Raw genomic sequence first — 27,539 nt, forward strand, 5'->3', positions numbered from 1 at the left:
TGTGTTCCAATTAAGGTGGTTTGGCAAGGTTCAGAGCACGCAGCTCAGTGTGGAACTGAAACTTTTCTGGCTATAGACCTCTTTTTCTTGGGATCTTTTCCAGTTTCCAGTGATAGATCAGTTATTTTAAATAATAATGAACATTTTTGAGGCTAAGTACCAGGCACACAGAATGTCTTCTCCTGGCAGCATCTTCTTTGATCTTTATCCCAACCCTATGAAATACGTACTTTAAAAAAAATCCCAGTTTTGCAAATTGAAAAAAAAAATCCACTAAGGCTTGGGTTTAGGAACTTTTGCATCTATTCAAAGGCAGTGAGAGCCTGAGCTTGAACGTATATACACTGAGAGTGAAGTTAAAGTGTTCGTCACTCAGTCTTGTCTGACTCTTTGCGACCCCAAGGACTGTAGCTTGCCAGGCTCCTCTGTCCGTGGAATTCTCCAGGTGAGAATACTGGAGTGGGTAGTCATGCCCTTCTCCAGGGAATCTTCCCAACCCAGGGATCAAACCTGGCTCTCCTGCTTTGCAGACAGATTCTTTATTGTCTACGCCATAAGGGAAGCCCATATGCTGAAATTCCAACCTTAAAATAGTATTAGCCTTCAATTGCTTCCCAACCAAAAATATTTGTAGGGTTTACAGCACTAGGCAGGGAGAATCCAGGCGTCTTAAACCTCTGGAAAGATTATCTATACCTTTAATGTTTATTGAAAAACCTTACAAATGCCTTTAATAGAAATCTTAACCTTCCTGATCTTGGAGGAAACTGATCTGAAACAAAGAATTCCACAGTCCCTTTGTCTTATTTACCCTGGTGGATGAGTTACTATGTTCTGTTCATGTCAATTAATTCTCTTAATTGAAAATGATAATTTGCTTATAAAAGGGTTTATGCTTAGTAGGTTTCTCTGTCTTCATCTAGTTTCCATTTTGAGGTATGGCTTTTATTATCTTAGCCAGATGATTTTTTTTTCCTGGAAGTCTTCATCTCAACCAAGAGACACTGTTGCCCCAACCAAAGACAGCCAATCCATTCCAAAGCAGTGTGTGTTTGATCAGTTGCTCAGTCGTGTCCTACTCTTTGTTGACCCCATGGATGGTAACCACCAGACTCCTCTGACCATAGGAGTTTTCAGGCAAGAATACTGGAGTGAGTTGCCATTTCCTCCTCCAAGAGATCTTCCAGACCCAGGGATTGAACTCATGTCTCCTACTTCTACATTGGCAGGTGGATTCTTTACCACTGAGCCATTGTTCCAGAGGCGCCCACGCACCCCCCTCCCGCGCCCAAATACAGTTTGAACAAAGGTATCAATTCCTTAGACGCTAACCTTATTGTGCAAATAATAAACCCTGGAGTCTTTGAGAAAGCCATATTGAACATCAGATCCTTTCTAAAGGAGAAAAGATAAGCCCCATTCTGAGAAGCATGTCTTAATAAGGATGAAGATAAAGAAATAATATCACACAGTCTTATCTTTGGCCAGCAAATTAAAAATATAAGTTATAACCTAAAAGAACTCCTAATATAATTAGAAAACTGTATTGATAAATCAGCTTGTCTATATCTTTCTCTTTGGTTCAGTAGCCACTGCTAGAAACAGGGCCCTTAGGAGAGCAGCCTCCCAGGGCAGCTTTACTGTGCATGAACAGACCTATGGCAGAACCATGACAGTTCTGATATTCCTGTTATTTATTATTGTTAGGTAAGCTGATGAAGCAGAGCACATATATTTAATCAACTTCTTCAGAAAAAATACAGAAATTAATACTTAGCATACCCTGCTGGTAGAAATGCAGTTTGTTATACACTTTAAGGAAAGCAATTCAGCAATTTGTGTCTAAAGTCTTCTAAAAATGCTTCTTTTTGTCTTAGTAATTCGATTTCTAAAAATTCACCCTAAGGAAAAAATTAAAAGTCTACATGAGGATTTAATTATGAACTCTTGTGTCTTGGCATTCTGTTTAAGAAACTCAGAAGTCCAAAGTAAAGGAATGTTCCAATTAACTTTTTTATGTTCATATGATATATACGTCTGTGTATGTGTATGTGTGTGTGTGTACTCTTTGTGACCCCATGGAGCCTGCCAGGCTCCTCTGTCCATGGAATTTCCCAGGCAAGAATACTGGAGTGAGTAGCCATGTTCTCCTCCAGGGAATCTTCCCGACCCAGGGATCGAACCCAGGTCTCTTGTGTCTTGTGCATTGCAGGTGGATTTTTTTTTTTTAACCATTGTGCCACCTTGGACGCCCGTATATATGTAAGGATTTCACGACCTTGACATTATTGACATGAGGATGGGTAATTCCTTTCTGTGGAGGCTGTTGTGTGCACTGTAGAATGTTAACACCATCGCTGACCTCTGCACACTGGGTTCCAGCAGCATCTGCCCCGCCACCTCCCCTACCCCTGTTGTGACAAACAAAAATGTCCCAGATATCATCAGATGTTCTCTGGGGGTGACACGATCCCTGATTGTGAACTACAACTTTTTCTTATAGTTTTAGGTAAATATTTAACAAGCAAAATGCTCACAATATCTTGTTAAATTTTTTTCAAAAGTGCACAATAGTCACAAAAAGGTAAATAGGTAAATACCAATAGACTAAAAGGTAAATACCAATAGACTAAGTTAAAGGATGTAATTTCTTTAATGACCAAGGCCTGCTCTAATAATTTTATTCAGAACCAGGAACTCCCACCAGACCTCAGAGCCGCCCATAAATAATGTAACTGCCAGATACTGGAAGCTTCTGTTGTTGTTGTTCCAGTAGGATTTTTTGTTTCATCTTCATTTCTCTCCTGACGATCACCCCCCGTTTGTATCTGTTCTCATAGTATGGTTTTCATCTGCCTCCTTACTTAGTACAAATAAGCAATCTGTAGGAACATTCCTGGAGTCACTGTGAGCCTTGGTGGATCAAAGTGGGTATTTACCAGGCTCTCTCAGAAGGCCCATGCTTAGGTCTGCAGACAGGTGTCTCCGCCACAGGTTACCAAATGCTTTCCATTTAAAGATCATAAACTGTGCGGGCTTCCCTGATCGCTCAGTGGGTAAAAGAATTTGCCTGCAATGCAGGAGGCACAGGAGATGTGGGTTCCATCCCTGGGTTGGGAAGATCCCTTGGAGAAGGAAATGGCAACACACACCAGTATTTTCACCTGAAAAACCCCATGAACAGAAGAGCCTGGCGGGCTACAGTCCATGAGCTCAAAAAGAATCGCATGATAGATAGTGCAGAAAAGCATACCTATTTCCAAAGCTGCTTCTTAAAGGTAAATTTATATATGATTAAGAAACAAAGTAGTTAGAAAATTCTAAATTCAGGTTTTTAATTTAAATTTAAAAATGTTATTTCTTTAATTTTAATGTTTATTATTGAAAGTGGTTTCTAAAGGTAAAAAAATTATTTAAATCAAAAATCTTAGGAAAAAGAATGGAATTGATTTTAAATACATTGGACATCTTTTAATTTAGTTCATCTTGGTAGGAGGGATATGTAAATGAAGATGATCTAGGTAAGTCATTTCATGAGGCAGTTTGGATTTGGATACAAATAAAGTATGCTATTTTTCAGCAGTTCAGAAACAGGCTGTAACATTAGAAAAAGGGAAAATAATATATGTGGCCCACCCTTGCTCTTCGAAAATAACGATCCTGACATGCCTGATAAAGAATGAACTTAAAATTTAAAGATTGAAATTCATTTTCTGTAAATTATTTTAGTCTGTGGGAAACTTATTCTTGATGCTGCAAACTAAATGTTTTTTAGCTTTCCCTGTGTGCCAATTAGAAAGTGCGGGAGCCTTTGAAAGGCTGCAGATCTCTGGGGGAGAGGTCACTCTGGGAAGAAAGACTTTCCTTGCATTCCTGCCTCCCTAGGGGAGAGGAGGGTGCAGAGCTCTGCAGCCCCAGGACACCTGGATGAGCCCTTCTGGGTGAGAGAAGCTAAGGGAGCTCAGTCATCGAGCATAAGGAAAAAGAGGGGTTTTGAGAATGCTGGCAGCCTTGGAGGGTAAGGAGGGTGAAAAGGAGAAGGATCACAGGTGAGGTACAAGGTAGGAAGCCAAGGTCTAAGACAAGCATGAGCAGCACATGGACATTTTGCAGTGGATTTTTAAGGGAGACTTTTTTCATCAGTAATCAAAGAAAAGCAAATTTAATAATGGTGAGTCTTTTCTTGCAAGGTAGTAAACATATTTTTAGCGCTTCGTGGTGTGGGCTGTCTTATACATTGCAAATAAGAATATATATTATCAGTACCTTTAATAGTGAAAGTGAAGTCGCTCAGTCGTGTCCGACTGTTTGCAACCCCATGGACTGTAGCCTACCACGCTCCTCTGTCCATGGGCTTTTCCAGCCAAGAGTACTGGAGTGGGTTGCCATTTCCTTCTCCAAAGGATCTTCCCAACCCAGGGATCAAACCCTGGTCTCCCACATTGTAGGCAGACGCTTTACTGTCTGAGCCACCAGGGAAGTCCTATCAGTACCTTTATGTCTTAAAATAGAAATATAGTTGGTTGCCAATATATGCCAATATGCCAATCTGCTGCACAGCAGGGTGACTCACTTATACACATATGTATGTTCTTTTTTAATGTTCTTTTGCATTATGGTTTATCCCAAGAGGGTAAAATTATTTAAATTTTTAGTAGCTTAACTATGTGGGGATATATCCAGGGTGATACTCAAAATAATTAGCAACCCTTCAGCACAGACTCTGGAGAGACCCTGGGTTTAACCAGGTAGGGTGACAGTACCCAAGTGGTCATGAAAGATGGCTCCACACCCAACATTTTGTGTTAGGAAGCCGGTATGTAGGAGTGACTTGCAGCCAGAGGAAGAGGTGGGAGGACAGGAGCTGGACAGGAGAGGGTAACACCAAGTGAGATGCCCGACAGAGGACAAGTGGTGGTGCAGAGGTCTGACAGCAAGCTGAGGGAATCCATGCAAGCTTTATGGAAAGAACAGCACTGGAAAGGGGCCTTGAAAGGAGCTTGAATTCCAACAGTCAGACCTGGAGCCATACCTGGTGGGATGCAGAGCCTGGGAAAGGCATTCAGAGTTACAAAGCAGTGTTGCCTAGTGGGCAGCATCTGAGCTTTGGAATTGGCCAGACCCAAGTTTCCACTCCATGTCTGGCTCTCATTGGCCAAGTACCCACAAGTAAAATAATGGAAAAAAACCTTCAGAGAACACATGTGAGTCATCAATGGAAAAGTTTCTGCCCCATGAAATGCTCCAAAAAAACGTTACCTTTTGCCACTTTTTGAAAACAATGGTTCTTTCAGCTTCTTGGGAGAGTTAGAAAAAGAAACTTGATGCAAGGACTTTTTGCACAGATCTTTAAAAACCATAGACCTGTGCTGTTCTTGACTAAGGGGAATTTGATTAAGTTAATGAGAAATAGTTGATAGGCTTCTAAGTGAATATAATAGTATTAGAGACAATGACCCACAGTTATACTGCTGTTTTAGAAATTACTGAGGACATTTTGCATGCCAGGCATCATGAACGCATTGTTGCACTTATTGCTGGTCTTCAAATGAGTAACGGGGGTTTCCTCTGTGTTATTGGTATCAAACTACATTTTTCTTTGTTTTTGGATAGAAATTCATTTTCACTCCTAATTGTGCTTTTTTAAGTCTTTATTGAATTTGTTACAATAGTGCTTCTGTTGTTTTTATGTTCTGGTGTTTTGACAGAGAGGCTTGTGGGATTTTAGCTCCCCAAACAAAGATTGAACCCCCAACCCTGCATTGGAAGGTGAGGTCTTATCTACTGGACTGCCAAGAGAAGCCCCCTAATTATGTTTTTCACAGGCTAGTGTTAGTGCTATATATCATCTTTGGGTGCCCAGGAGTGGTGGACCATTCTTTGAAAGGTGTGATCCAGAGACACGTTGGCTGGCAAGGCATAAACAATGCCTTCTAGCTGTTGTTCAGATTTCTCTATTTCTCCCAGAAAACATCACCATCCTGTTTTCTTCTTTTCTACTCCCTAACCTCCCCCTACCCCACCTCTTGCTACTCTTTCACTCTATCCTTGTACTGGTAAGAGAGTGTTTCCCTAAAGGAGAAGTTATAAAATTTAATTCCCAACCCATCCCTCCAGTTCCTCGATGGATGTCTTCAGTGTGCTACTGAGATGGATCTGTGCTTCTTAGATCAAATAGAACAATGCTTTGTTTAAACAGGTGTCCCCTATGGACAATGCATGTTCTGAAACTTAATGCTATTTAGCAGTTGGAATCATTCTTTCTCCTTGAATTGGAAATAAGAATCAGCAAAACCCGCCGTGCTGTGGCAGTTCCAGTGTAATTTCGCAGTCTGTCTATGGGGAGAGTATTTTGGTCGCTGGGAAATATTACATGAGGAGTGCTGCATACCAATTACTTGTATTAAAATATATATTACTCACAGCTCCGTACTTGGCTTAAAAAGTTTCCTTGACAACATCATTTAACTTCTTACTGTTCTTTTCATGTTCCTAGTATAAATATCTAATATGTTTTTGTTCAAAACATCAATTAGGCCTCAGTGTAATCTTTATTAATACAGATCTGTTATTACAAGAAGACTGCTGAGCTATGATAATTTGCACAGCAGGGACCATAAAATATCTTCTTTCCGTCTGGTTCTATCCCAGAATGCCTGGCTGTTAGAGAACACAGCAGATCTTTCCAGAACCTCTTTTACAGGCGTAATGAAATCTTTAAAGCTCTTAGAAGCAAAGGCATTCTTTTCTTCAAAGGTAAACAAAGGGAGAGGCCCGAAATTGCAGGCAGATTTGAAGAGACACAAACGGGTTCAGACCTACACTTTTAACGTCTTTCCTTCTTCGTCTTCCTGCAGCCAGAACGCCCCACTTCCTGCGGATTCAGAACGTGGAGGTCAACGCTGGCCAGTTTGCCACCTTCCAGTGCAGCGCCATCGGCAGGACCGTGGCTGGAGACAGGCTCTGGCTACAGGTACAGTCACTCACGTTCATGGTTCAGAGTGAGTCCAGCAGGCAGAGAGCCTGTCCCTGGGGAGGGCCCCAGAGATCCGGTTAGTGTCAGGACACCAGCAGGGAGGAAGAGGATACTCTGAGCAGTCTCCCCAGTTCTTCTCTTGCTTCCACAGTGTGTAGCCAGGTAACAAAGAGTTCGAGACAAGTTCAGTGTTATTCTTCATAAACCTTGACTTCTGGTTTTGCCCTTGCTTCTACTTAGCCATCTTGTTTGGACAATCTGGTTACTGAGTTGCTTTTAGAGCAAGATGTTGGAGTCCAAAATATAATACCCTCTCCCTGTTCATCCTCTTGGAATCACATGGGCATGTCACACACAAACTTATAGGCATTTTTGTTAATTTTCAGCTCCCTAGCCATAGGCCTAAACCTAGAAATTAGTAACACATCTTTTACTTTTAACCATTTTTATTTGTTTTTGTTCTGTTTTGTTTAGTCACTAAGCCTTGTCTGACTTTTTGCGACCCCACGGACTGTAGCCCACCAGGCTCCTCTGTCCATGGGATTTCCCAGCAAGAATACTGGAGTGGAGTGGGTTGCCATTTCCTTCTCCAGGGGATCTTCCCAACCTAGCAATTGAACCTGGGTCTTCTGCATTGGCAGGCAAATTCTTTACCACTGAGCCACCTGGGAAGCCCTTTGAGCATTTAAGTAGACATTTTATTGTCGTTGATGATGATGTTTGGCAGAAACCAACAAAATTCTGTAAAGCAGTTATCCTTCAATTTAAAAATAAATAAATTTTTTTAAAGAAAAAAATAAGTAGACCTTTTTTAGTGTCATCATCACTTATGTGTCTTGTTTTATTGTCTTAGAAACTCTACCATCTGTATTTTGCACAGCCAGTAGTCTTATGGACAGATCAAGGGTCTCAGGAATTCTGACCAAATGGGATTAAGTGACCTGTCCCCTCTAACCAGTTTGCCATCCACTTATTTAGACTCTAGGTTTGGTTTCCCCCATAGCATTCTCCAGTTTCGTTCTTGTTGCTTCTTGCTGTGCATCAGTCCACAGGCTGCTCGTTCCCCACCTTGACTCGTGTTGATTTCACCCCTCTTTCCTTAGGGATCCTATAGTGGGTTTTGGTTTGGTTTGGTTGTTTATTTTAGCTTGCTATGGACCTGCTTTATATTCTGACCCTTCTGTGCATCTGTTCCACTCCACTTGGGCTTCTGTTCCACGCCTGCCGACTTCTCGATACACATCACTCTCCACCTATCCTGTGTCTCCTTCTGCAGCATAGCAACAATTGTCATGTGTCACATTTGCCTGATGCCCTATAAAATGTAAAGTTTTTGACAGTGGTAAAGGACCACCTGCCAATGCAGGAGATGCAGGTTTGATCCCTGGGTTAGGAAGATCCCTTGGAGAAGGAAATGGCAATCCACTCCAGTATTCTTGCCTAGAGAATGCCATGAACAGAGAAGCCTGGCGGGCTGCAGTCCATGGGGTCACAAAAAGTCAGACATGACTGAGCATGCACACATGCTATAATTTTTAAATCCTGTATTCTTTGAATCATCACAACTGAAGTCAACAGTCATTTTTTATTTCTTCTCCATTTCTGGGGGAAATGAAAAACAGCCAACTGTGCTATCCCAGGATTTGTCAGCAGGACAATGACAAATGGGAACAAATTCTGGAAGAGACACCTTAAATGGTTTGGGGGTCCTCTAACATCCATGACTGCATGTTGCCCTGCAGCTTTCCAGAAGGGTTGTGTCAAGAAGGGGTTGATGACAAAGACAGAATAGAATGACTTTCAAATTCTTAGTGACAATGAGATTGTCCTGGACTCAGCCTGTTATTTGGCTTGTGAGTCTTTGTGTTGTTCGAATAGTTTTAGTGTTCAATAATTTATTTCCTCTGTTTGGATAGGCATTTTGTGGGGAAATGTTTATTTTATTAATAGCGGATGAAATAAGACAAATGTCTTTTGCTTGCAAGGATGGCTTCTATTAACCTGGATTTGTATGAGATAGTTCCAGCAGCATAAGGGTTTGTGGCCGGGGGTGGGGGATGGTTTCACAGAGTCCTCCTGCTCTCTTGCCTGGGCCCTGAGCCTTTGCTTTAGACCATTCTTCACAAGTCATGGGGAGAAGCAGCCCTGGAAAACTAGACAAAATCCCTCTGGCCTTGGAGGTATGAATATGGGCTTTTCTTCCTTCTTCCTCTAATGTTATACCACTTTAAAAAAATGCTTTTCTGCATCTCAATTCACTTGGCTCCTCAAAGTAATTCTAAGATTCAGGCAGAAAATTGAATGAAAGATTGTTTTAAATTTTTCTGTCACTTGAATCTTCCCAGTAGTAAGTCAAGATTTAGAAATGAATAGGACATCCTTTATTTGGGGAACATCCTTTATTTGAGAGTTCCCTGGACAACAGGGAGATTAAACCAGCGAATCCTAAAGGAAATCAACTCTGAATATTCATTGGAAGTACTGATGCTGAAGGTGAATCTCGAATACTTTGGCCACCTAATGTGAAGAGCCGATTCTTTGGAAAAGACCCTGATGCTGGGAAAGATTGAAGGCAGGAGGAGAAGAGGACAACAAAGGATGAGATGATTGGATAGTATCACCAGCTCAATGAACATGAGTTTGAACAGACTCTGGGAGATAGTGAAGGCCAGAGGAGTCTGGCATGCTGCAGTCCATGGAGTCTCAAAAAGTTGGACACGACTTAGCGACTGAACAAAAACAACATCATTGTGAATTGTGATCATTTATACTTACATTACACAGTAATTTGCATTACATCTTTTGAATTCTACCATAATGCATTTTTCAGAGTTTCACGTTGCATCCCTTGGCTCTGTACTTTTTTATGAGTTTGAGGTGCAGGGTTGTTGAGAGTCACGAAGGTAGATGGCATACCTGGAAATAGTCCTGTTTCTTCACTTCTACTGCAGATTAATTCTACTCCGCTGTGTGGGCTTCTTATATCCAGAGCTAGGTGAATAATCTGTGTGCACTTACCACTCTGTTAGAGGGATTTGGATGTAACTGACATCACATGATTTACATCCAGGAGGCATATTGACAAAAAAGAAAAAAAAGTCCATCTGTACAACGTGTACATCTTGATCCACATCTATGAAAAATGGCCAGTGGTTTGATTGCTTAAAAATATAGATTAAATATAATCAATGTCAGAGTCTTTCTCAAAAACATAACACACATAAATCTGAGGATGACACTAATGAAGAAGTGTTTATGGTTAACAGATGGACCCCATCTGCTTCCGTCTTCTCCATCTCATCCGTGGGCCAGGCAGGTTGCTGCCAGCATGGAGCTGGTCTTTCTAGAATACAGAACAACAAAATGAAACACAGCTCATGAGCCTCCTTTATTACAGCTGCAAAATACTTAAAACAGCTTCCAGACAGTGTGCAGGAGGAAGACAGCATCTATCAAAGTATTTTTATGTGGTAAAAAAAAAAAAAAAAAACTGATGTGCATTGAATCTGCTGAGTGTCCTTGCTGTGTACTATCAGATGTGGTGATCTTTGTATGAACCTGAGCTGTAACCGTGGGAGACACTCAAATGAAACGGATTTGGAAAACCATTCAAGTAACCAAAACAAGAGCACACATTTCTTGTTGTTATCAACTTTCTGATCACTTGTGGAGCCTACAGTTTGAAATATCCTAGAGTAAGTTTATATATAAGATACTGAGAAAATAGAATTTTAGATGTTCTTTTTTATACTTAAATATTATTTGCTGATGGTATCAATTTCTGAGTTATATATGTTCATACAGTCATTGACCCTTTGAGTCACATGTAATTATATTAGAATTACTGTTGTTCTTTATGAAATATTTAAAATTTTATTTATCTCCATAGGCTTATCTTGGGAATTAGTATTTATAATACCTCTTTCAGCTTTTCAGTAAGTCACCAAAACAAAAATATTGTAGACTGGGAGGCTTAACCAACAGACATTTATCTCTCACAGTTCTGGGGGCTGGCAGTCTTAATATCCGGGACCAGCATGCATGTTCTTGGAGAGAACCAGCTCCTGGGTCTACAGACCAACAACTTCTTGCTGCATAGTCACGTGTATCCTCTGGGCTCTTCCTCCCCTTGTAAGGGCCTTCATCCCACTCGGGCTCCACACTCACAACCTCATCTCAGCCTCGTCTGAACATTGAGTATTAGTTGTTCAATCGTGTCTGAGTCTTTGTGACTCTATGGACAGTAGAGGACATAGAGTCCTACCAGACTCCTCTGCCCATGGGATTCTCCAGGCAAGACTACTGGAGTGGGGTGCCGTTCCCTTCTCCAGAGAAATCTTCCCCACCCAGGGATCAAACCCCGGCCTCCCACATTGCAGACAGATTCTTTACCATTTGAGCCACCAAGAAAGTACATCTCAACCTAGTTAGCTTCCAAAAGCCCCATCTCCATTATGGTCACAGTGGGGAGTAGGCCTCATCATATGAATATGGAGGAGGATGCAAACATTCTGATCTACAGAACTCAGCTACCACATCAGACTCAGATGTGGGTGGGAAATGAAGGTGATCCAGCTTCCAGGACAAATGCCAGAAAACAAGGAGGTGGTGGAAAGGCCTTTTCTTTGTTTATTTTAATTCAGGGTTCAGGATGGGGAGCATGTGTATATCTGAAATTAAATAAAATCTAAAAAAAAATAAATAAATAAAACAACACAGAAAAAAAGACAAAAAAATAAAATAAAAATAAAAAATAAAAAATTAATCAATTTATTTTTGGCTGTGCTGGGTCTTGGGTTCTGCTCAGGCTTTTCTCTAGTTGTAGAGAGTGGGGGCTGCTCTTCAGTTGCTACGCACAGGCTTCTCATTGCAGTGGCTTCTCTTGTGGAAAAGGGGCTCTAGAGCACAGACTCAGTAGTTCTGGTGTACAGCTTTAGTTGTGCGGTATGTGGGGTCTTCCCGGACCAGGGATCGAACATGTGTTTCCTTCATTGGCAGGCAGATTTTTTACCACTGAGTCACCAAGGAATCCTTGAGATGCCTTTTCAAAAGTAGATGGATGGAAGCTTTGGTCAAGCCCAGGACTGTGCATTGGGTGAATGGCAGCTGGTGAAGGAAACCTGGAAAATCATCCTTTTCTCTCCATCAGTTTTAAATGGCTCACTTTTTAGCATTACAGAATTATGTAAAGCCTGAATTTGGAACAATCTTCAAATTAAATTCCGCATTTTATTAAAAAACAAGCTCAGAAGAGATAGGGAACTTTAACACACTCATCTGTCCAATTATTATATGTATTGTAGATAGTTCTGTTTTGTTAGTGAAAGTCAATTGTATGTATAAATGTATTTGCTTATTTATAAATGACTAAATTCTGTCACTTGGACATTTTTCTCCACTGATTGACTGACCTTGTATTTCAGATATTAGCCTGTTAACCAAATATTCTCAGATTTACTGTGAAAATATCAGGATTAACTTTTTATTTTTTATTTTTTTAATTTAATTTTATTTAACTTTACAATATTGTATTGGTTTTGCCATATATCAAAATGAATCTGCCACAGGTTTACATGTGTTCCCCCTCCTGAACCCTCCTCCCTCCTCCCTCCCCATACCATCCCTCTGGGTCATCCCAGTGCACTAGCCCCAAGCATCCAGTATCGTGCATCAAACCTGGACTGGCGACTTGTTTCATATATGATATTATACATATTTCAATGCCATTCTCCCAAATCATCCCACCCTCTCCCTCTCCCACACAGTCCAAAAGACTGTTCTATACATCAGTGTCTCTTTTGCTGTCTCGTATACAGGGTTATTGTTACCATCTTTCTAAATTCCATATATATGCGTTAGTATACTGTATTGGTGTTTTTCTTTCTGGCTTACTTCACTCTGTATAATAGGCTCCAGTTTCCTCCACCTAAAGTTAATCCTGATACATTTGAACCAGGATTAACTTTAGAACCATCATTTTGTTGTTGTTCGGTCGCTCAGTCATGTCCAGTTCTTTGCGACCCCGTGGACTGCGGTGGACCACAGCTCCAGGCTATGTTCAGCAATTTTTCTTCACTTAACTGATCCCTATGAGAATTCTTTTATGCACCCATTTACAGAATAAAGATGTAATAAAGATGTAACTGGGTCTCGGAAAGTTTCAGAGGTTTTTGCGTTGACTTGTTGCTAGTAACAAGAACTGGGAGCCAGGCCATCTAAGTCCAAAATCTATGTTTTTAGCTGTAATGCCTCTTGCATAGAAAGATGATCCAGATCTTTCCTCATGGATTCATAATCATCAGTTGGCAATTTAAGTGATACATCCCTTTTATCGGCATTTAAGATGAAAATTATGGGCTTTGCAGGGGGTGCTAGTGGTAAAGAATCTGCCTGCCACTGCAGGTAGACGTAAAGAGATGTCGGCTTGATCCCTGGGTCAGGAAGATCCCCAGAGGAGGGCATGGCAGCCCACTCCAGTATTCTTGCCTGGGAAGTCCCATGGACAGAGGAGCCTGGCAGGCAATAGTCTATGGGGTTGCAAAGAGTAGGGCACAGCTGAAGCAACTTAGCACACACGCAAGATGAGGATTGTATTCATGTGTGTGGAAGGTTGCCTTGGCTTTTGTGTTTCGGAATGTGTATATTTGGTCAACATTTCTTGCTGGCTTTTAGTTTCCTTTATAGATTGTGAGGGGAAAAAAAATCACAGCTGTATATCAGAATGATTTTGTTATTATATATAAAAACCATAAAATGATTTGAAAGGGAGTCAAATTATGGTTCCCTTGTCAAGCCTAACTTGGGTGTTTTAGGCCCTGTGTATTAAAGCATAAATTTAATACCACTTACTGTCATAGAAAATACCAGGAAGGCACAAAAAGTATTGTCTTCAGTTGCTGTAGGAACCATTGGCTCCTTAAAGGTTTTTTTTTTTTCTTTTTCTTAAAGTTTTGAGTGGTTGAAATCACATCCATTATTGTTTTAGTCAGTTCAGTATCCATCTATATGATATAATATTGAATATTCAGCCTGAAACCACCGACAACCTTGAAAGCTTACATCGTCTCTTTTAACTGATATGATTTTGGGTTACCTCCATTTAAAGGTGAAGGTTTCTTTCACATGGATGAAACAGTAGGATATGTCTATGAAGATTCTGGGAGAAATTGATTAAAAATTGTACTTGGTGATATTACCTGCCTCAGTTAAAGAAGGTGTAAGTGGCTGGTACTTTGAGGAGGACAGGCCAGGAGTTGATGGAGCCTTGTGCAAGGGCCTCGTCCTCTGATGGGGTCTGACGACCGCTGGGCCAGGATGTGAGGATGTGCTGTGAAGACCGCAGGTCAGGATGGTTCCTGTAGGAGGACGGGAGAGAGGCGTCAACTGCTAACCTTGAGGACTGCCGGCTTTGAACCCAGGAACCACACGTCCTGTTAGAGCATTTATGCTGCCTTGCTTTTCTCATATTCATTAAAGGGTTAGTGTATGTCTCTTGCTTCCAAGGATCCACAGCTGTGTCATGAGAAGGGGAGATGCAGAAAGCCCTGCTCCGGAATTCCCGAGATCGAGAGTTAAGCATCCGCTACCCTGTCTGTCTGCTTTTGGTGTTCTGGGCCCTAGAGCGGGGACCCTGGAGAGTTTGGACACTGTTAGAATCTCCTTCTTTCTCTTCTTTTTGGAAGAGGAGGGAAAAATGGAGGATATTTTAGCTAGGACTTAAACATGCCTGCTTTAGGTAATTTTGAAAGCCCTAGAAGATTTTCAGTCTAGTTATCTGGAAGTGGTGGTGGTGTTACTCAGTCACTCCGTTGTGTCTAACTCATTGTGACCCCATAGACTGCAGCACGCCAGGCTTCCCTGTCCTTCACCATCTTCCAGAGTTCGCTCAAACTCATGTCCATTGAGCCGATAATGCCATTCCACCATCTCTTCCTCTGTGGCCCCCTTCTCCTCCTGCCCTCAATCTTTCCCAGCATCAGTCTTTTCCAGTGAGTTGGCTCTTTGCATTGGATGGCCATAGTATTGCAGCTTCAGCTTCAGTATCAGTCCTTCCAATGAATATTTGGAATTTCTTTTAGGATTGACTGGTTTGATCTTCTTGTACCTAGAAAAGAGAGTAGGGGGGAAATTTGACAATTTTGTATGGGTTTTAATTTCAAAATTGTCTTTGGGACCAGAGAAACGGAATAGAGAAAAATTCATGGTGCTTTTAGTCCTAGAGGGACCCAGTTTGGGACCAGGTCAGAGACTTCTGTGACTGACACACAGTGGCAGTCAGGTAGCTCCTATAGGGGATGAACTTTGAAATCATAAATCATATTGTTATTCTCATCTGCATTTCTCCTATGTGTAAAATGCCACCCTTCATTCCCTTCATTCAAAGCAAAGGGAATTGGCTGTTGTCCAGGTGCAAGAAAATTATGTGTGTCTCTGTTACAAGAAGTGATGTCCACTAAAGACAGGAGACAATGACAGATTAATGGAGTTTCTGTTTATTCTTGAGATGGAAGCCAGGGACTGCTTTGTTTCAGGAAGTGTGTATCCTACACTTTCCATGTGCTGGGTGTATGATGATTAGTTATGCGAATGCTGCTACAGAGAGGGCTGCTACCCTGGACATGTGGCTTCGCCTTTGGCAAACTGCATTTTCTTCACTTCTGAGGTGGGATCTTTGTAGCAGAGTGACTTGCTACTTTTGCAGGACGCAAATGACACCTGGACAAAATGGTTCTTTGATTCCTATAGCTTTGCAGTATTTGTGAGCTAGCAGCAAAACCATCTATTTTTCCTGGGGAAATTGTGATGGTTCAAACAGTTGTTTAAAAATGCAAAAAGAAGAGATTTTCTTCTAATTGCTTCTTAGAATTATTTTCTTTTTATTTTTTATTTTACTTTATTTTTAAAAGATACTGAGTATAGTTCCCTGTGCTACACAGTAAGTCCTTGTTGGTTATTTAGTGTATATATTTGTTGTTCAGTTGCTAAGTCGTGTCTGAGTCTTTGAGACCCCATGGACTGCAGCATACCAGGTTTCCCTGTCCTTCACTCTCTCCTGGAGTTTGCTCAAACTCATGTCCATTGAGTAAGTGATGTCATCCAACCATCTCATCCTCTGTCACCCCCTTCTCCTCCTGCCCTCAATCTTTCCCAGCATCAGAGTCTTATCCAATGAGTCGACTCTTCGCATCAGGTGGCCAAAGTATTGATGTGTATGTGTTAATCTCAAGCTCCCGTTTTTAGTACAGAACTCATAAATAAACACAGAGGTAGAGAGAATGATGTAAAAAACTCGATGTACCCAACATCGACTTCAAAACCAACAGCATGTGAGACCACTTTCTTCCCATGTGCCCAACTGCTTCCCCTCTGATGATCCCAGTCATCATATTATGTAACTTGTAAATGTTTCTCTAAAACAGGAGTCAGCAAACTTTTTCTGTGAAGGGCTAGGTAGTAAATTTTGCAGGCCAGAGGGTCTTCTCTGCCATCATAGCATGAAAGCATCCATGAACAGCACAGAAATGGATGAATGTGGCTAGTTTCTGGACAGGTTTATACATGGACATGTGAAAAGTCTTTCACATCATTTTCATTGTCACAAAATACTATTCTTTCACATCATTTTCATTGTCACAAAATACTATTCTTCTTTTGATTTTTTTTTTCAGCCATTTAAAAAAACTTAAACACCATTCTGAGCTTGCAAGCCTTACAAAACAAGTTGCAGGATGGACTTAGCCTCAAACTGCTGCTCTAAAAAGATAAGAGCTCTTACAAAAATAGAATAATCACCATGTATGACCAGTGAAAACAGTCAGTGTTCATATTTCTTGTCTGTCTAGTAACTATTTATTTTAGCAGTTTTATTTGATTTGTGATTGTGGTAAAGTTCACACTTTGCAGTTGGGTGATGAGTGTTTTCTTTATATATGTACAAGTGGTAGGTTCTCATTAGTTAGCTCTTTTATACATAGTAGTATAAAAATACACATATGTCAGTCCCAATCTCGCAATCCATCCGACCCCCATGATGAGTGTCTTAAGTCCTTTTTATCTTCAATATTTCTGTTCGTTTCCCTCTGTTTGTGGTGGTGGTGGTTGATGTTGTTGAGACTGGGTTTGTCCTGCACAGCCTCTCATGTTTTGAGTTTTGCCTGTCGACTTCTGGTAGCATCATTGAGTGTGTTATTCTGACTGTTGTGTGTCTTGCCAATTATATCATGCTATCAGCTACTGATACTCATTTCTAGGGTCATTGATTCATTCAGGGTTGCAAAACAGTCTCATTCTCAGCCCTTCTTTGTTTAGTCACTAGAATACGTCTAAAAAGACAAACTCTCCTGTTATTAACCGCTGGGGTGTCCTCGTATATAAATCATATATGGAAGGTGGTATAAATACTTGATGTTTTTATCTTTTTTTGGCATATTGTCAAAATAGTGAGGTAGTTCACTAACATCACCTGAAAGTGACCAAAGGGGTTACTGCTGTTACTGTCACTGACACCATCATCTGTCATCATCAACTTGTGGATTTAAACACATTTGATGAGTTTCAATCCATTGCACTTATTATCCTTATCGCTGCTCAGATCTTCCATCCCTAAACAGTGGGCTTACTCAGAGTGGGAGTCCCTTGAGCTGGGCCATCTCCATGGCTTTCTTGCTTTTGGGTATGACTGTGTGTTTCAGGCTTGTATTTTCCATATTGATAATCTAGAATTAGCCATTTTGTCAGGGAGCCCTGGTTCTTTTTCAGGGGAACTGGTAATTAGAAATTACAATCTGAAAAAAAAAAAAAGAAGAAATTGCAATCTGAGGACAGAGGTGCTTATTACTACTCATTATTGTTTGTGGATCTTCCCATTGGATGGAACTGGTATATGTGTGTGTGTGTGTGTGTGTGTGTGTGTGTGCGCGCGCGCATGCGCACATATACATTTAAGATTAAAGCATGTCTGTCTTGAGATCAAGACAGAGTGACAATTCCAATTCAGTGTGACAATTCAAATTCAGATTCAGAACTATAGGTCTTTTAACCCTTATGTTGTGCCTTCTTTATCTTTTCAACTATTTTTTTCAGAAAGACTTGTATGTTTTAGGGCTTCCCTGGTGACTCAAATGGTAAAGAATCTGCTTGCAATGCAGGAAACCTGGGTTTGATCCCTGCTCAAGAAATTCCCCTGGAGAAGGGAATGGCTACCCACTCAAGTTTTCTTGCCCGGAGAATTCCATGGACAGAGGAGCCTGGCAGGGGACTAGAGTCTTTGTATGTTTTAAGGCATATTGATTGGGGAAAAAGTAATGTCCTTTGTCAGCCTCGTTTATGACTAACCTTGCCTTTTAGATCGTGGATAATTAGGTAGGTTCTGCCATCTTCCTCATGGTCAAGTGCTGTTATTACAGTTTAGAAGTAACAAGGTTATGTTCTAGCCTGGCAAACCCAAAATCTTTAACCCAACAGAAATGTCAGGCACTGTCAGATTACTTAGTTTGGTGTGGCTAGATTAGCCTCGTCGACAGATTTTAAGACTAAAGAACTTCTAATTTCTTGGTATTTCTTTTTTTTGGTATATCTAGTTACTGCATTATTATATATTATTAAATAATATTATTCACATATTGCAAATATATATTGAACTGTGTCTAAATATCAGAATGAAGTTCTAAATTTTCATAATCAAACTTTTTTACTCAAATATGCATGGAAGACTATTATATGTTTGAATAATATGTTATTTTGGCTGTCTGTGGGCTTCCTTCATAACTCAGTTTGTAAAGAATCTGCCTGTAATGCAGGAGACCCCGGTTTGATTTCTGGGTTGGGAAGATCCCCTGGGGAAGGGACAGGCTACCCATTCCAGTATTCTTGGGCTTTCCTTGTGGCTCAGCTGGTAAAGAGTCTACCTGTAGTGCAGGAGACCTGGGTTCAATCCCTGGATTGGGGCGATATCCTAGAGAAAGGAAAAGCTACCCACTCCAGTATTCTGGCCTGGAGGATTCCCTAGACTGTACAGTCCATGGGGTCACAGAATCGGACATGACTGAGCGGCTTTCACTTTGGCTATCTGTATCCCCATTAGCCAATTAAAGAACATTTGTCAATACATATTCATAGTATATGATAATAGGAGTAAGACTTCCAGATGTAGCATTCCACATGGATAAATATTTGTGCTGGCTTGGTTATGGTCTAGAAATCAAAGGTCAGCACTTTTATTAGTTATTATTTATTAAAATTTAAAAATACGTGGGCTCCAGAAAGTAGATTTGTTGAGATAGTCAATTAAGATTTAGATTACAAGAAATGATTTAAACGAAATTATTCCTGGCCCTACAGATACTGTTAGTGACCCCAGTGGTAAGGATTTCAATCAGTATCTTACAGATGGACATATTTGATAGTGGAATATGTGGATTATTTTCCCTATTAAAGAAATGAAAGTGTGATTTAATCTCCACCTGTATGGCTGAGGAGCCGCCTCTAGCTCCCCTGTATATGCTTAGCTACTGCACTCAGACCAGCTCCTAAATAGGATTAATTTGCTCTAAAGGCGGCTAACTGCTCAGACCTCAGTTTCTTTCAATCATTGCTCTGGTTATTGCAAAACTCTTTCTGAAAGACTTAATATGCATCTTTTTTTGCTGGCAAATTACTGCTCATTTAGAAGTCCTAGAGTTAGCCCACTGCAGAAAGAAGGTTGGAAGTCTAATTTAAATAACGATCAGGACTTTTTCTCAGGCTTGCTCAAATTGAAATGCATGCGTGTTTGAAGATACTCTTGCTTTTATTAAAAAGCTGTATTTAACCCACTAAGATCATTTCCTCGCAGACATGGCTGTTATGCTTGTCTCATTAGGTTGACAAAAGATGGGTCAGAGGTTGCTTTAACACCTGGACACCTGGTGCCCTGCTCTGTCTGGAGTTGGGGGTTTTGTCAGAAGGACGCTGAGGCTCTCTTACAGGAACTCATATTCTAAAGAACATCACGGTCCCGTCCTTGTTGGTGCTTCCTCGTCCTGCTGTGACGATATTAAGAACCAGCTCTCCAGTCCCTGGCAGGGTTGCCTCTTTCTAACTCTGTGAAAACAGAGAAAACTGCCTGACAAAGGTCCTGTCTCTTCCCAGCAGACATTTTCATCGTTTTCTTTTGCCGGAATAACGAAGTCTCCCCGTGGTTTCTTAGATGCTCAGGGTACCCGAGTTTCTGAGCACACTGTCCCGTCTGGCCCTCCCTGTCATGGAGAGGCAGACGGGGGCCGGCCCTCATGACCTTTTCTCACTGCCCTGCATCAGAGAAAATAGGCCTGGCTTTCCTGTTGAATTCTGACCTGAGGAAGGGTATCTGGGGACCAAAACATCTTAAAAATCAATTTGTTCAGTTGCGCGTTCAATGCCTAAACCCCTTTCAGTATTAGCACTAAAGCCCCCTGGGATGCACTGGCCATGGCTCTTGTGCGATAGATGCAGCAGCAGAAAACCTGGAGAAAGATCCCTGCCTTTGTGGGGCCTGAAGTCGAGTAGCAGGGAGGTGGGCAGTCTTTGCTTTTATCCCAATGTATCCATTCATGTGCCAGTTATTGGTCACCTATACATTTGACAGATGGATCTGTGATGCCATCAAAAGCACTGACAGGCATGTTGGAGGAGTCAAGGAAATAACCTTGAGCCAAGGCTCCAGAAACACCCTCCCTCATCCACGCTGACAGGCAACCACAGCCTCTGCTCGTGCACAGGTTTCTAGTTGGCCCCGCTCTCCTGGCATTTATCCCATGTTACTTCCCCTGATCTGTGCAGGTGTCACAGGTTCTTCTGTCTGGTGCTTGCCAAGGGCTGTGAACGCTGTCCTCTTCCTTTCGTAAGGACCCAGGAAATGGGATCTGACACTATCAGAGTGATGGGTGCACTCTCTCCTTGCCACAGCCCCAGTGCTCTGAGGACTCTCTCTCTTTCCTCTTCATGAACCCAGCCATCCATTGCTTCTTTTTGTTGTCATTGAAGTACGGTTAGTTTACAGTGTTGTGTTGGATTCAGGTGTTCAGCAGAGTGATTCTGATATACATACACATATATGCATATGTATGTATATATGTATCTCCATTCTTCTTTAAATTCTTTTCCCTTATGTTGGATTATGTGTGTGTGCTCAGCTGTGTCTGACTCTTTGCCACCCCTTGGACTGTAGCCCACCAAGCTCCTCTGTCCATGGGGATTCTCCAGGCAAGAATACTGGAGTGGGTTGCCATTTCCTCCTCCAGGGGATCTTCCCAACCCAGGGATCAAACCCACATCTCCTGTGTCTCCTGCATTGCATGCAGATTCTTTACCACTGAGTGACCTCGGAATTAGATTTTTTAGATTTCTTTCCCTCATAAGGTTATTACAAAATATTGCCTGACACAGGAAACCAGGAAAAGGAGCCTCACCAGAAAAGGGACTGAGGGTCTGTTGTCCAGAAGGCATGACTTGAGGCCAGGATGGGGTCACGCAGGACTTTTCTTGGGCAGCGAAGGAAGACAAATGGAAACAGTGAGTGTGCAGAGCTTTGTAAAAGTCAACTAGAACTGTGGGAGATGGTAGTTGATTCTGCTCTCAGTTCAGTTCAGTTCAGTTGCTCAGTCGTGTCCGACTCTTTGCAACCCCATGAACCGCAGCATGCCAGGCCTCCCTGTCCATCACCAACTCCCAGAGTCCACCCAAAACCATGTCCATTGAGTCGGTGATGCCATCCAACCATCTCATTCTCTGTTGTCCCCTTCTCCTCCTGCCCTCAATCTTTCCCAGCATCAGTGTCTTTTCCAATGAGTCAGCTCTTCGCATCAGGTGGCCAACGTATTGGAGTTTCAGCTTCAACATCAGTCCTTCCAATGAACACCCAGGACTGATCTCCTTTAGGATGGACTGGTTGGATCTCCTTGCAGTCCAAGGGACTCTCAAGAGTCTTCTCCAACACCACAGTTCAAAAGCATCAATTCTTTGGCACTCAGCTTTCTTTATAGTGAAACTCTCACATCTATACATGACCACTGGAAAAACCATAGCCTTGACTGCTGTTGCTGCTGCTAAGTTGCTTCAGCCATGTCCGATTCTGTGCGACCCCATAGATGGCAGCCCGCCAGGCTCCACCGTCCCTGGGATTCTCCAGGCAAGAACACTGGAGTGGTGTGCCATTTCCTTCTCCGATGCATGAAAGTGAAAAGTGAAAGTGAAGTTGCTCAGTCGTGTCTGACTCTTCGCAACCCCATGGACTGCAGCCTACCAGGCTCCTCCGTCCATGGGATTTTCCAGGCAAGAGTACTGGAGTGGGTTGCCATAGTCTTGACTAAACAGACCTTTGCTGGCAAAGTAATGTCTCTGCTTTTCAATATTCTGTATAGGTTGGTCATAACTTTCCTTCCAAGGAGTAAGTGTCTTTTAATTTCATGGCTGCAATCACCATCTGCAGTGATTTTGGAGCCCAGAAAAATAAAGTCAGCCACTATTTCCACTGTTTCCCCATCTATTTGCCATGAAGTGATGGGACCAGGTGCCATAATCTTAGTTTGCTGAATGTTGAGCTTTAAGCCAACTTTTTCACTCTCCACTTTAACTTTCATCAAGAGGCTCTTTAGTTCTTCTTCACTTTCTGCCATAAGGGTGGTGTCCTCTGCATATCTGAGGTTATTGATATTTCTCCCGGCAATCTTGATTCCAGCTTGTGCTTCCTCCAGTGCAGCGTTTCTCATGATGTACTCTACATAGAAGTTAAATAAGCAGGGTGACAATATACAGCCTTGACGTACTCCTTTTCCTATTTGGAACCAGTCTGTTGTTCCATGTCCAGTTCTAACTGTTGCTTCCTGACCTGCATATAGGTTTCTCAAGAGGCAGTCAGGTGGTCTGGTATTCCCATCTCTTTCATAATTTTCCACAGTTTCTTGTGATCCACACAGTCAAAGGCTTTGGCATAGTCAATAAAGCAGAAATAGATGTTTTTCTGGAACTCTCTTGCTTTTTCGATGATCCAGCAGATGTTGGCAATTTGATCTCTGGTTCCTCTGCCTTTTCTAAAACCAGCTTGAATATCTGGAAGTTCATGGTTCACATATTGCTGAAGCCTGGCTTGGAGAATTTTAAGCATTACTTTATTAGTGCGTGAGTTGAGTGCAATTGTGTGGTACTTTGAGCATTCTTTGGCATTGCCTTTCTTTGGGATTGGAATGAAAACTGACCTTTTCCAGTCCTGTGGCCACTGCTGAGTTTTCCAAATTTGCTGACATATTGAGTGCAGCACTTTCACAGCATCATCTTTCAGAATTTGAAATAGCTCAACTGGAATTCCATCACCTCCACTAGCTTTGTTCGTAGTGATACTTCCTAAGGCCCACTTGACTTCACATTCCAGGGTGTCTGGCTCTAGGTGAGTGATCACACCATCATGGTTATCTGGGTCCTAAAGATCTTTTTTGTACAGTTCTTCTGTACGCATGAATCTTATAAAGATTATACTTCTATGGTCATCTTGTAATATTTTCCTAATGGAATAAGCCTGTGTCAAAAGAACGTTTATTGAAAAGAACCTTCTGATTCTGCTCTGCTGGAACACAAATGCTCCTGGAATGGCAGGTAATGAGGCTGGAATGGCAGAGTCCACACTCAGGAATGGGGTTTCCCTGGTGGCTCAGATGGTAAAGAGTCTGCCTGCAGTGCAAGAGACCCAAGTTCGATCCCTGGGTCAGGAAGATCCCTGGAGAAGGGAATGGCAGCCCACTCCATTATTCTTGCTTGGAGAAGTCCATGGACAGAGGAGCCTGGCTGGCTACAGTCCATGGGCTCTTAAAGAGTTGGACACCCCTGAGTGACTGACACTTTCGCTTTACCTTAATCACCTCTTTAAAGGCCCTGTTTCCAAAAGCAGCCTCATGCTGAGGTGCTGGAGGTTATGGTTTCAACATATGAATGTGTGTGTTGGGGGGTGCAATTCAGCCCCAACAGGGTAAAAAAAAAAAAAAAAAAAAAGGCAAGGGAAGCTATAAACAGAATTCTCCAAGCAAGAATGCTGGACAGAGTTGCCGTTTCCTTCTCCAGGGGATCTTCCTGGCCCGGGGATGAAACCCTAGTCTCGTCTCCACATCTTTTGCATTGGCAGGCGGACTCTTTACCACGGCACCACCTGTGAAGCCCTGTGATTACATGGGATTAAAAAAATAAAAGGGCCCATTCCTGAGGGTTCCTATGAGTCATTGGAGTTGGGTAGAGCTGTCAGTTTCAAGCTGTTTAAAGGATGAATTAGTGGCCTGAAGACCACAGGTATGAAGTAATGCTCCTCCTGACATGTGTATGCATCCAGCACGGAGGTTTCCTTAACCTTGGCTGCCCTTCATACAGCCTTGAGTACTCGTGAGGAATGCATAAGGGCATCCTTTAGAATTCTTTTCAATAAATGTTCTTTTGAGACAGGCTTATTCCATTAGGTAAATATTACAAGATTACCATAGAAGTATAATCTTTACAAGATTCATGTGGCAAGTAAGGAAAGAAAGAAATATTAATAGATAGCCCTTTGGATGTTGTCCTTGTTTTTAATAAACAAAACAAAGAATTATAGATGTGAAGTCTGCCTTTCTTCAGGGCTTAGTTTGTTTGTTTTTTTTTCTTTTTAAAACAAGGTTGGCTTTATTTTCAATTTGAACAAGACAATTTTATAGAGTAGGTGATCTAAGCTTACTCTTAATGGTAGAATTCAGGTTTTTTTTAAAAATTTATTTGGGGACGAGGATGGGAGACTGAATGTGTGGAATACAAAAAGAAATACTCTCTCCTGTTGAATTCATGAATCATACTAGGTTGACGTTGCTTTGTTTATCTAACTTTTCGGTGCCCTTTGTCAGACCAGATTGAAGGGGTTTCATTTTCCAAAAAGACACATAATATATGTAAGGTGTATATTTGACGTCATATTCAGATCTATGACTTTTTAAGCTATCAACAAGGCTGTCTGGATTGCTAGTTCTAAAGATGGTAGGAACTGTAGTTCCCCAGCCCTGGTGTTTCCTCTGCTGTGGCAGGAACTGTACTGGCGCAGCACCCTGGTGCCTTTTCTCTGTCCACGTGGAACTGCTGGGCAGGAGGCTGGGAGCACGCATGGTCCAGGCCCTCCTTTGGGAACTCGCTCCCCGTAGCAGCCCTTCCTCCATCCTGGGAGTTTGCCAGCAGCTCCTGACACAGGGAGGCCTTGTGGCTTTCTGTTGCTGCCTGTGGCTGGGTGGGTGAGTCTGTTCCGTTCTGTGCCCAGTTCTAGCAAGCCCATGTTTACTGCACATCAGCTGTAATCTGCATAGTCTGCAGGGCCAGGCTCATTGGTAATAAAGGCGGTGTTTTGACAGCCTGTCCACCTGTTTTCTTGAGCTCATCCCTCAGCTGGTCCAGAATCTGGGAGGGGACCAGTCATTAGGCATGTGTCTTAAATTCCCACAACTCCCTGACAGTTGTAGCATCTCTTACAGATGAGGAGGGGGGGAGCCCCAGAAGGGTAAATCACTCTGAAGTTACATGTGGAGTCCTGGTCAGTCTAATTCTCAAACCCATGTCCATTAGGACACACTGACAAAATATCACAGGGAAAGCTATTAGAAGGCTTTACTTATATAAATCACTGAGCTCTACAGAGGAGTTTTATTATTGGTAGCCTGGCATGCTCACACCTATAAACACAGACATTTTCATGCAGCCTGCGAGTCCTGGAATGCACAGATGCTTGTCCACCTCCCCAGTTCCTCTGGCTGCCTTGGCATCCTCCAAAGCTTTACACTCTTTCTAACATCCCAGGCATCTGTTGTCTCTTCTGCCTGGGATACTTCCTTCTCTGCCATCCTCCCCTTAGCCTGGGAGCTCCTGCTTACCCTTCAGATCTCAGCTCCCAAGATCAGTTCCTCAAACCGGCTGCCATATCTAAAGACAACTCCATCATGATTTCTGCCAGCCACCTGACCAGCGATCACTGGTGATCACGTGTGCATTTCAAGCCTACACTTCCCAGCAACTGAAGCGCTGTGAGCACTGTGGTCACTTTTCTGTTGTCCACCGTGGTGAGCTTAGTGTCTTAATATAGTGACAGTGCGATGGTGGCCCCCAGCGTGGTTGCTGGGTGAATAATCAGACAAAATGCATTTGCCTTAAGCTCTTTGCTGGTTGTTTTCTCCTTAATACTTGTAAATAGCATGGTAAAGAGAGCCTCTTTCCTGATAACTGTACTAAAAATATATAGGACTGAAATCTATAGTCGTTTTTGAGGCTTTAAACTATGGGAAGCATAGAATGAATTTCTAAGTGTGCATAAGTAAGGACTTATTTACTGTCTCGGGCATGGAATAAGACAGCTCTGCCCCAGAGATGGAACCGGCTTTGTGTGGTCCTGGCTGTGGAATGTGGAAAGGAACTTCTCCCCTCGCATTTCAGTGTTAGGTGATATTAAGCACCAACTTCTGCTTGCTTTTTGTAGCTCCAGGAAGAAAATTGTAAAGCTGAATCTAGTCCTTCAGACCCTTTCCATAGGAGCTATGCTAATACCTACTTACGTTTTTAATATAGTTCTTGATAAGCTATTTATTGGTTCATATATAAAATGAGGTCAGTCATAGTGTAGTGTGTGAATTAATTTTTTTCTAGCCAAGTATAATATGATTATGTATTATAAAAAGACTAAGCGTTGATAGTTTGGGAGCAAAATAAAGGATTTTCCCACGTGCTTCTTTCTCTCCTCCAATTGCACTAGAATAACAGTGAATATCTTAGAGGTGCAAAACCAAAGACATTTCTTCACACTTAATTTTGCATCTGTCAAATCCTGAAAGTGTTGATCAAGGCAGAATTTTGGTTTCTGGGCAGCTGTTTTCCTGCAACAACTGCCCACAGGTAATTAACAAGGGACCGGGATCTGGGTTGTAAGTAACATTGACCGCTGTGCCTTCAGGAGTATGTTTCCAGAAGACAGCTGATATTGTTTCTTTTTGTCCTCTCCACCCCCACGACACAGGGCATTGATGTCCAGGATGCTCCTCTGAAGGAAATAAAGGTGACCAGTTCCCGGCGATTCATAGCATCATTTAACGTCGTGAACACAACCAAACGAGATGCTGGAAAATACCGCTGCATGATTCGCACTGATGGGGGAGTTGGCATATCCAACTATGCAGAGTTGGTAGTTAAAGGTATATAATGTTATTTTTATACCCCCATATAGTCTATTAAAACAGGCATGTGGGACGGTTATGAGCTCATGATTTGTTGAAAGCTCAGACTCACGCTCCTGTTTCTGAACAGTGGTTTGGTGACAGGCTGTATTGATGGATTACATTTTAAGTACAGATTTCGCACGTGAGCAATATTTTTGAAAAATGTATTTTATTTATGTTGGTTCAGTTGCATACAAAGCAGTGAATGTGCTCTTGGCAAGTTCTTCTGCCAACTCTGTATACAGAGATTACAGCCTATAAATTTTTTTTTTTAAGGAATGAAATTTTTTGTACTGATACAAAATCACTTAAAATGCAAATATTCCCCCATCCAGGGTGTTTACGATAGC

The 27,539-nt window shown here is 41.9% G+C and overlaps 1 protein-coding gene across 6 annotated transcripts in view; it reads left to right on the forward strand.

Annotated features, from left to right (window-relative positions):
- PTPRM (protein tyrosine phosphatase receptor type M) overlaps positions 1-27,539 on the forward strand; it is a 662,162-nt gene that overhangs the window by 265,296 nt on the left and 369,327 nt on the right. For 5 of the 6 annotated variants that reach the window (XM_061399910.1, XM_061399904.1, XM_061399907.1 and 2 more), the window contains exons 5-6: positions 6,858-6,973; positions 26,991-27,165. In XM_061399910.1, coding sequence (XP_061255894.1) covers positions 6,858-6,973; positions 26,991-27,165 — 291 coding nt within the window. Of the gene's footprint in view, positions 1-6,857; positions 6,974-25,063; positions 25,221-26,990; positions 27,166-27,539 lie in introns of those variants that run through there. The other variant, XM_061399909.1, reaches the window with a different exon arrangement.

Source organism: Bos javanicus, chromosome 24, assembly GCF_032452875.1.
Source record: "Bos javanicus breed banteng chromosome 24, ARS-OSU_banteng_1.0, whole genome shotgun sequence".
Lineage (NCBI taxonomy): Eukaryota > Metazoa > Chordata > Mammalia > Artiodactyla > Bovidae > Bos > Bos javanicus.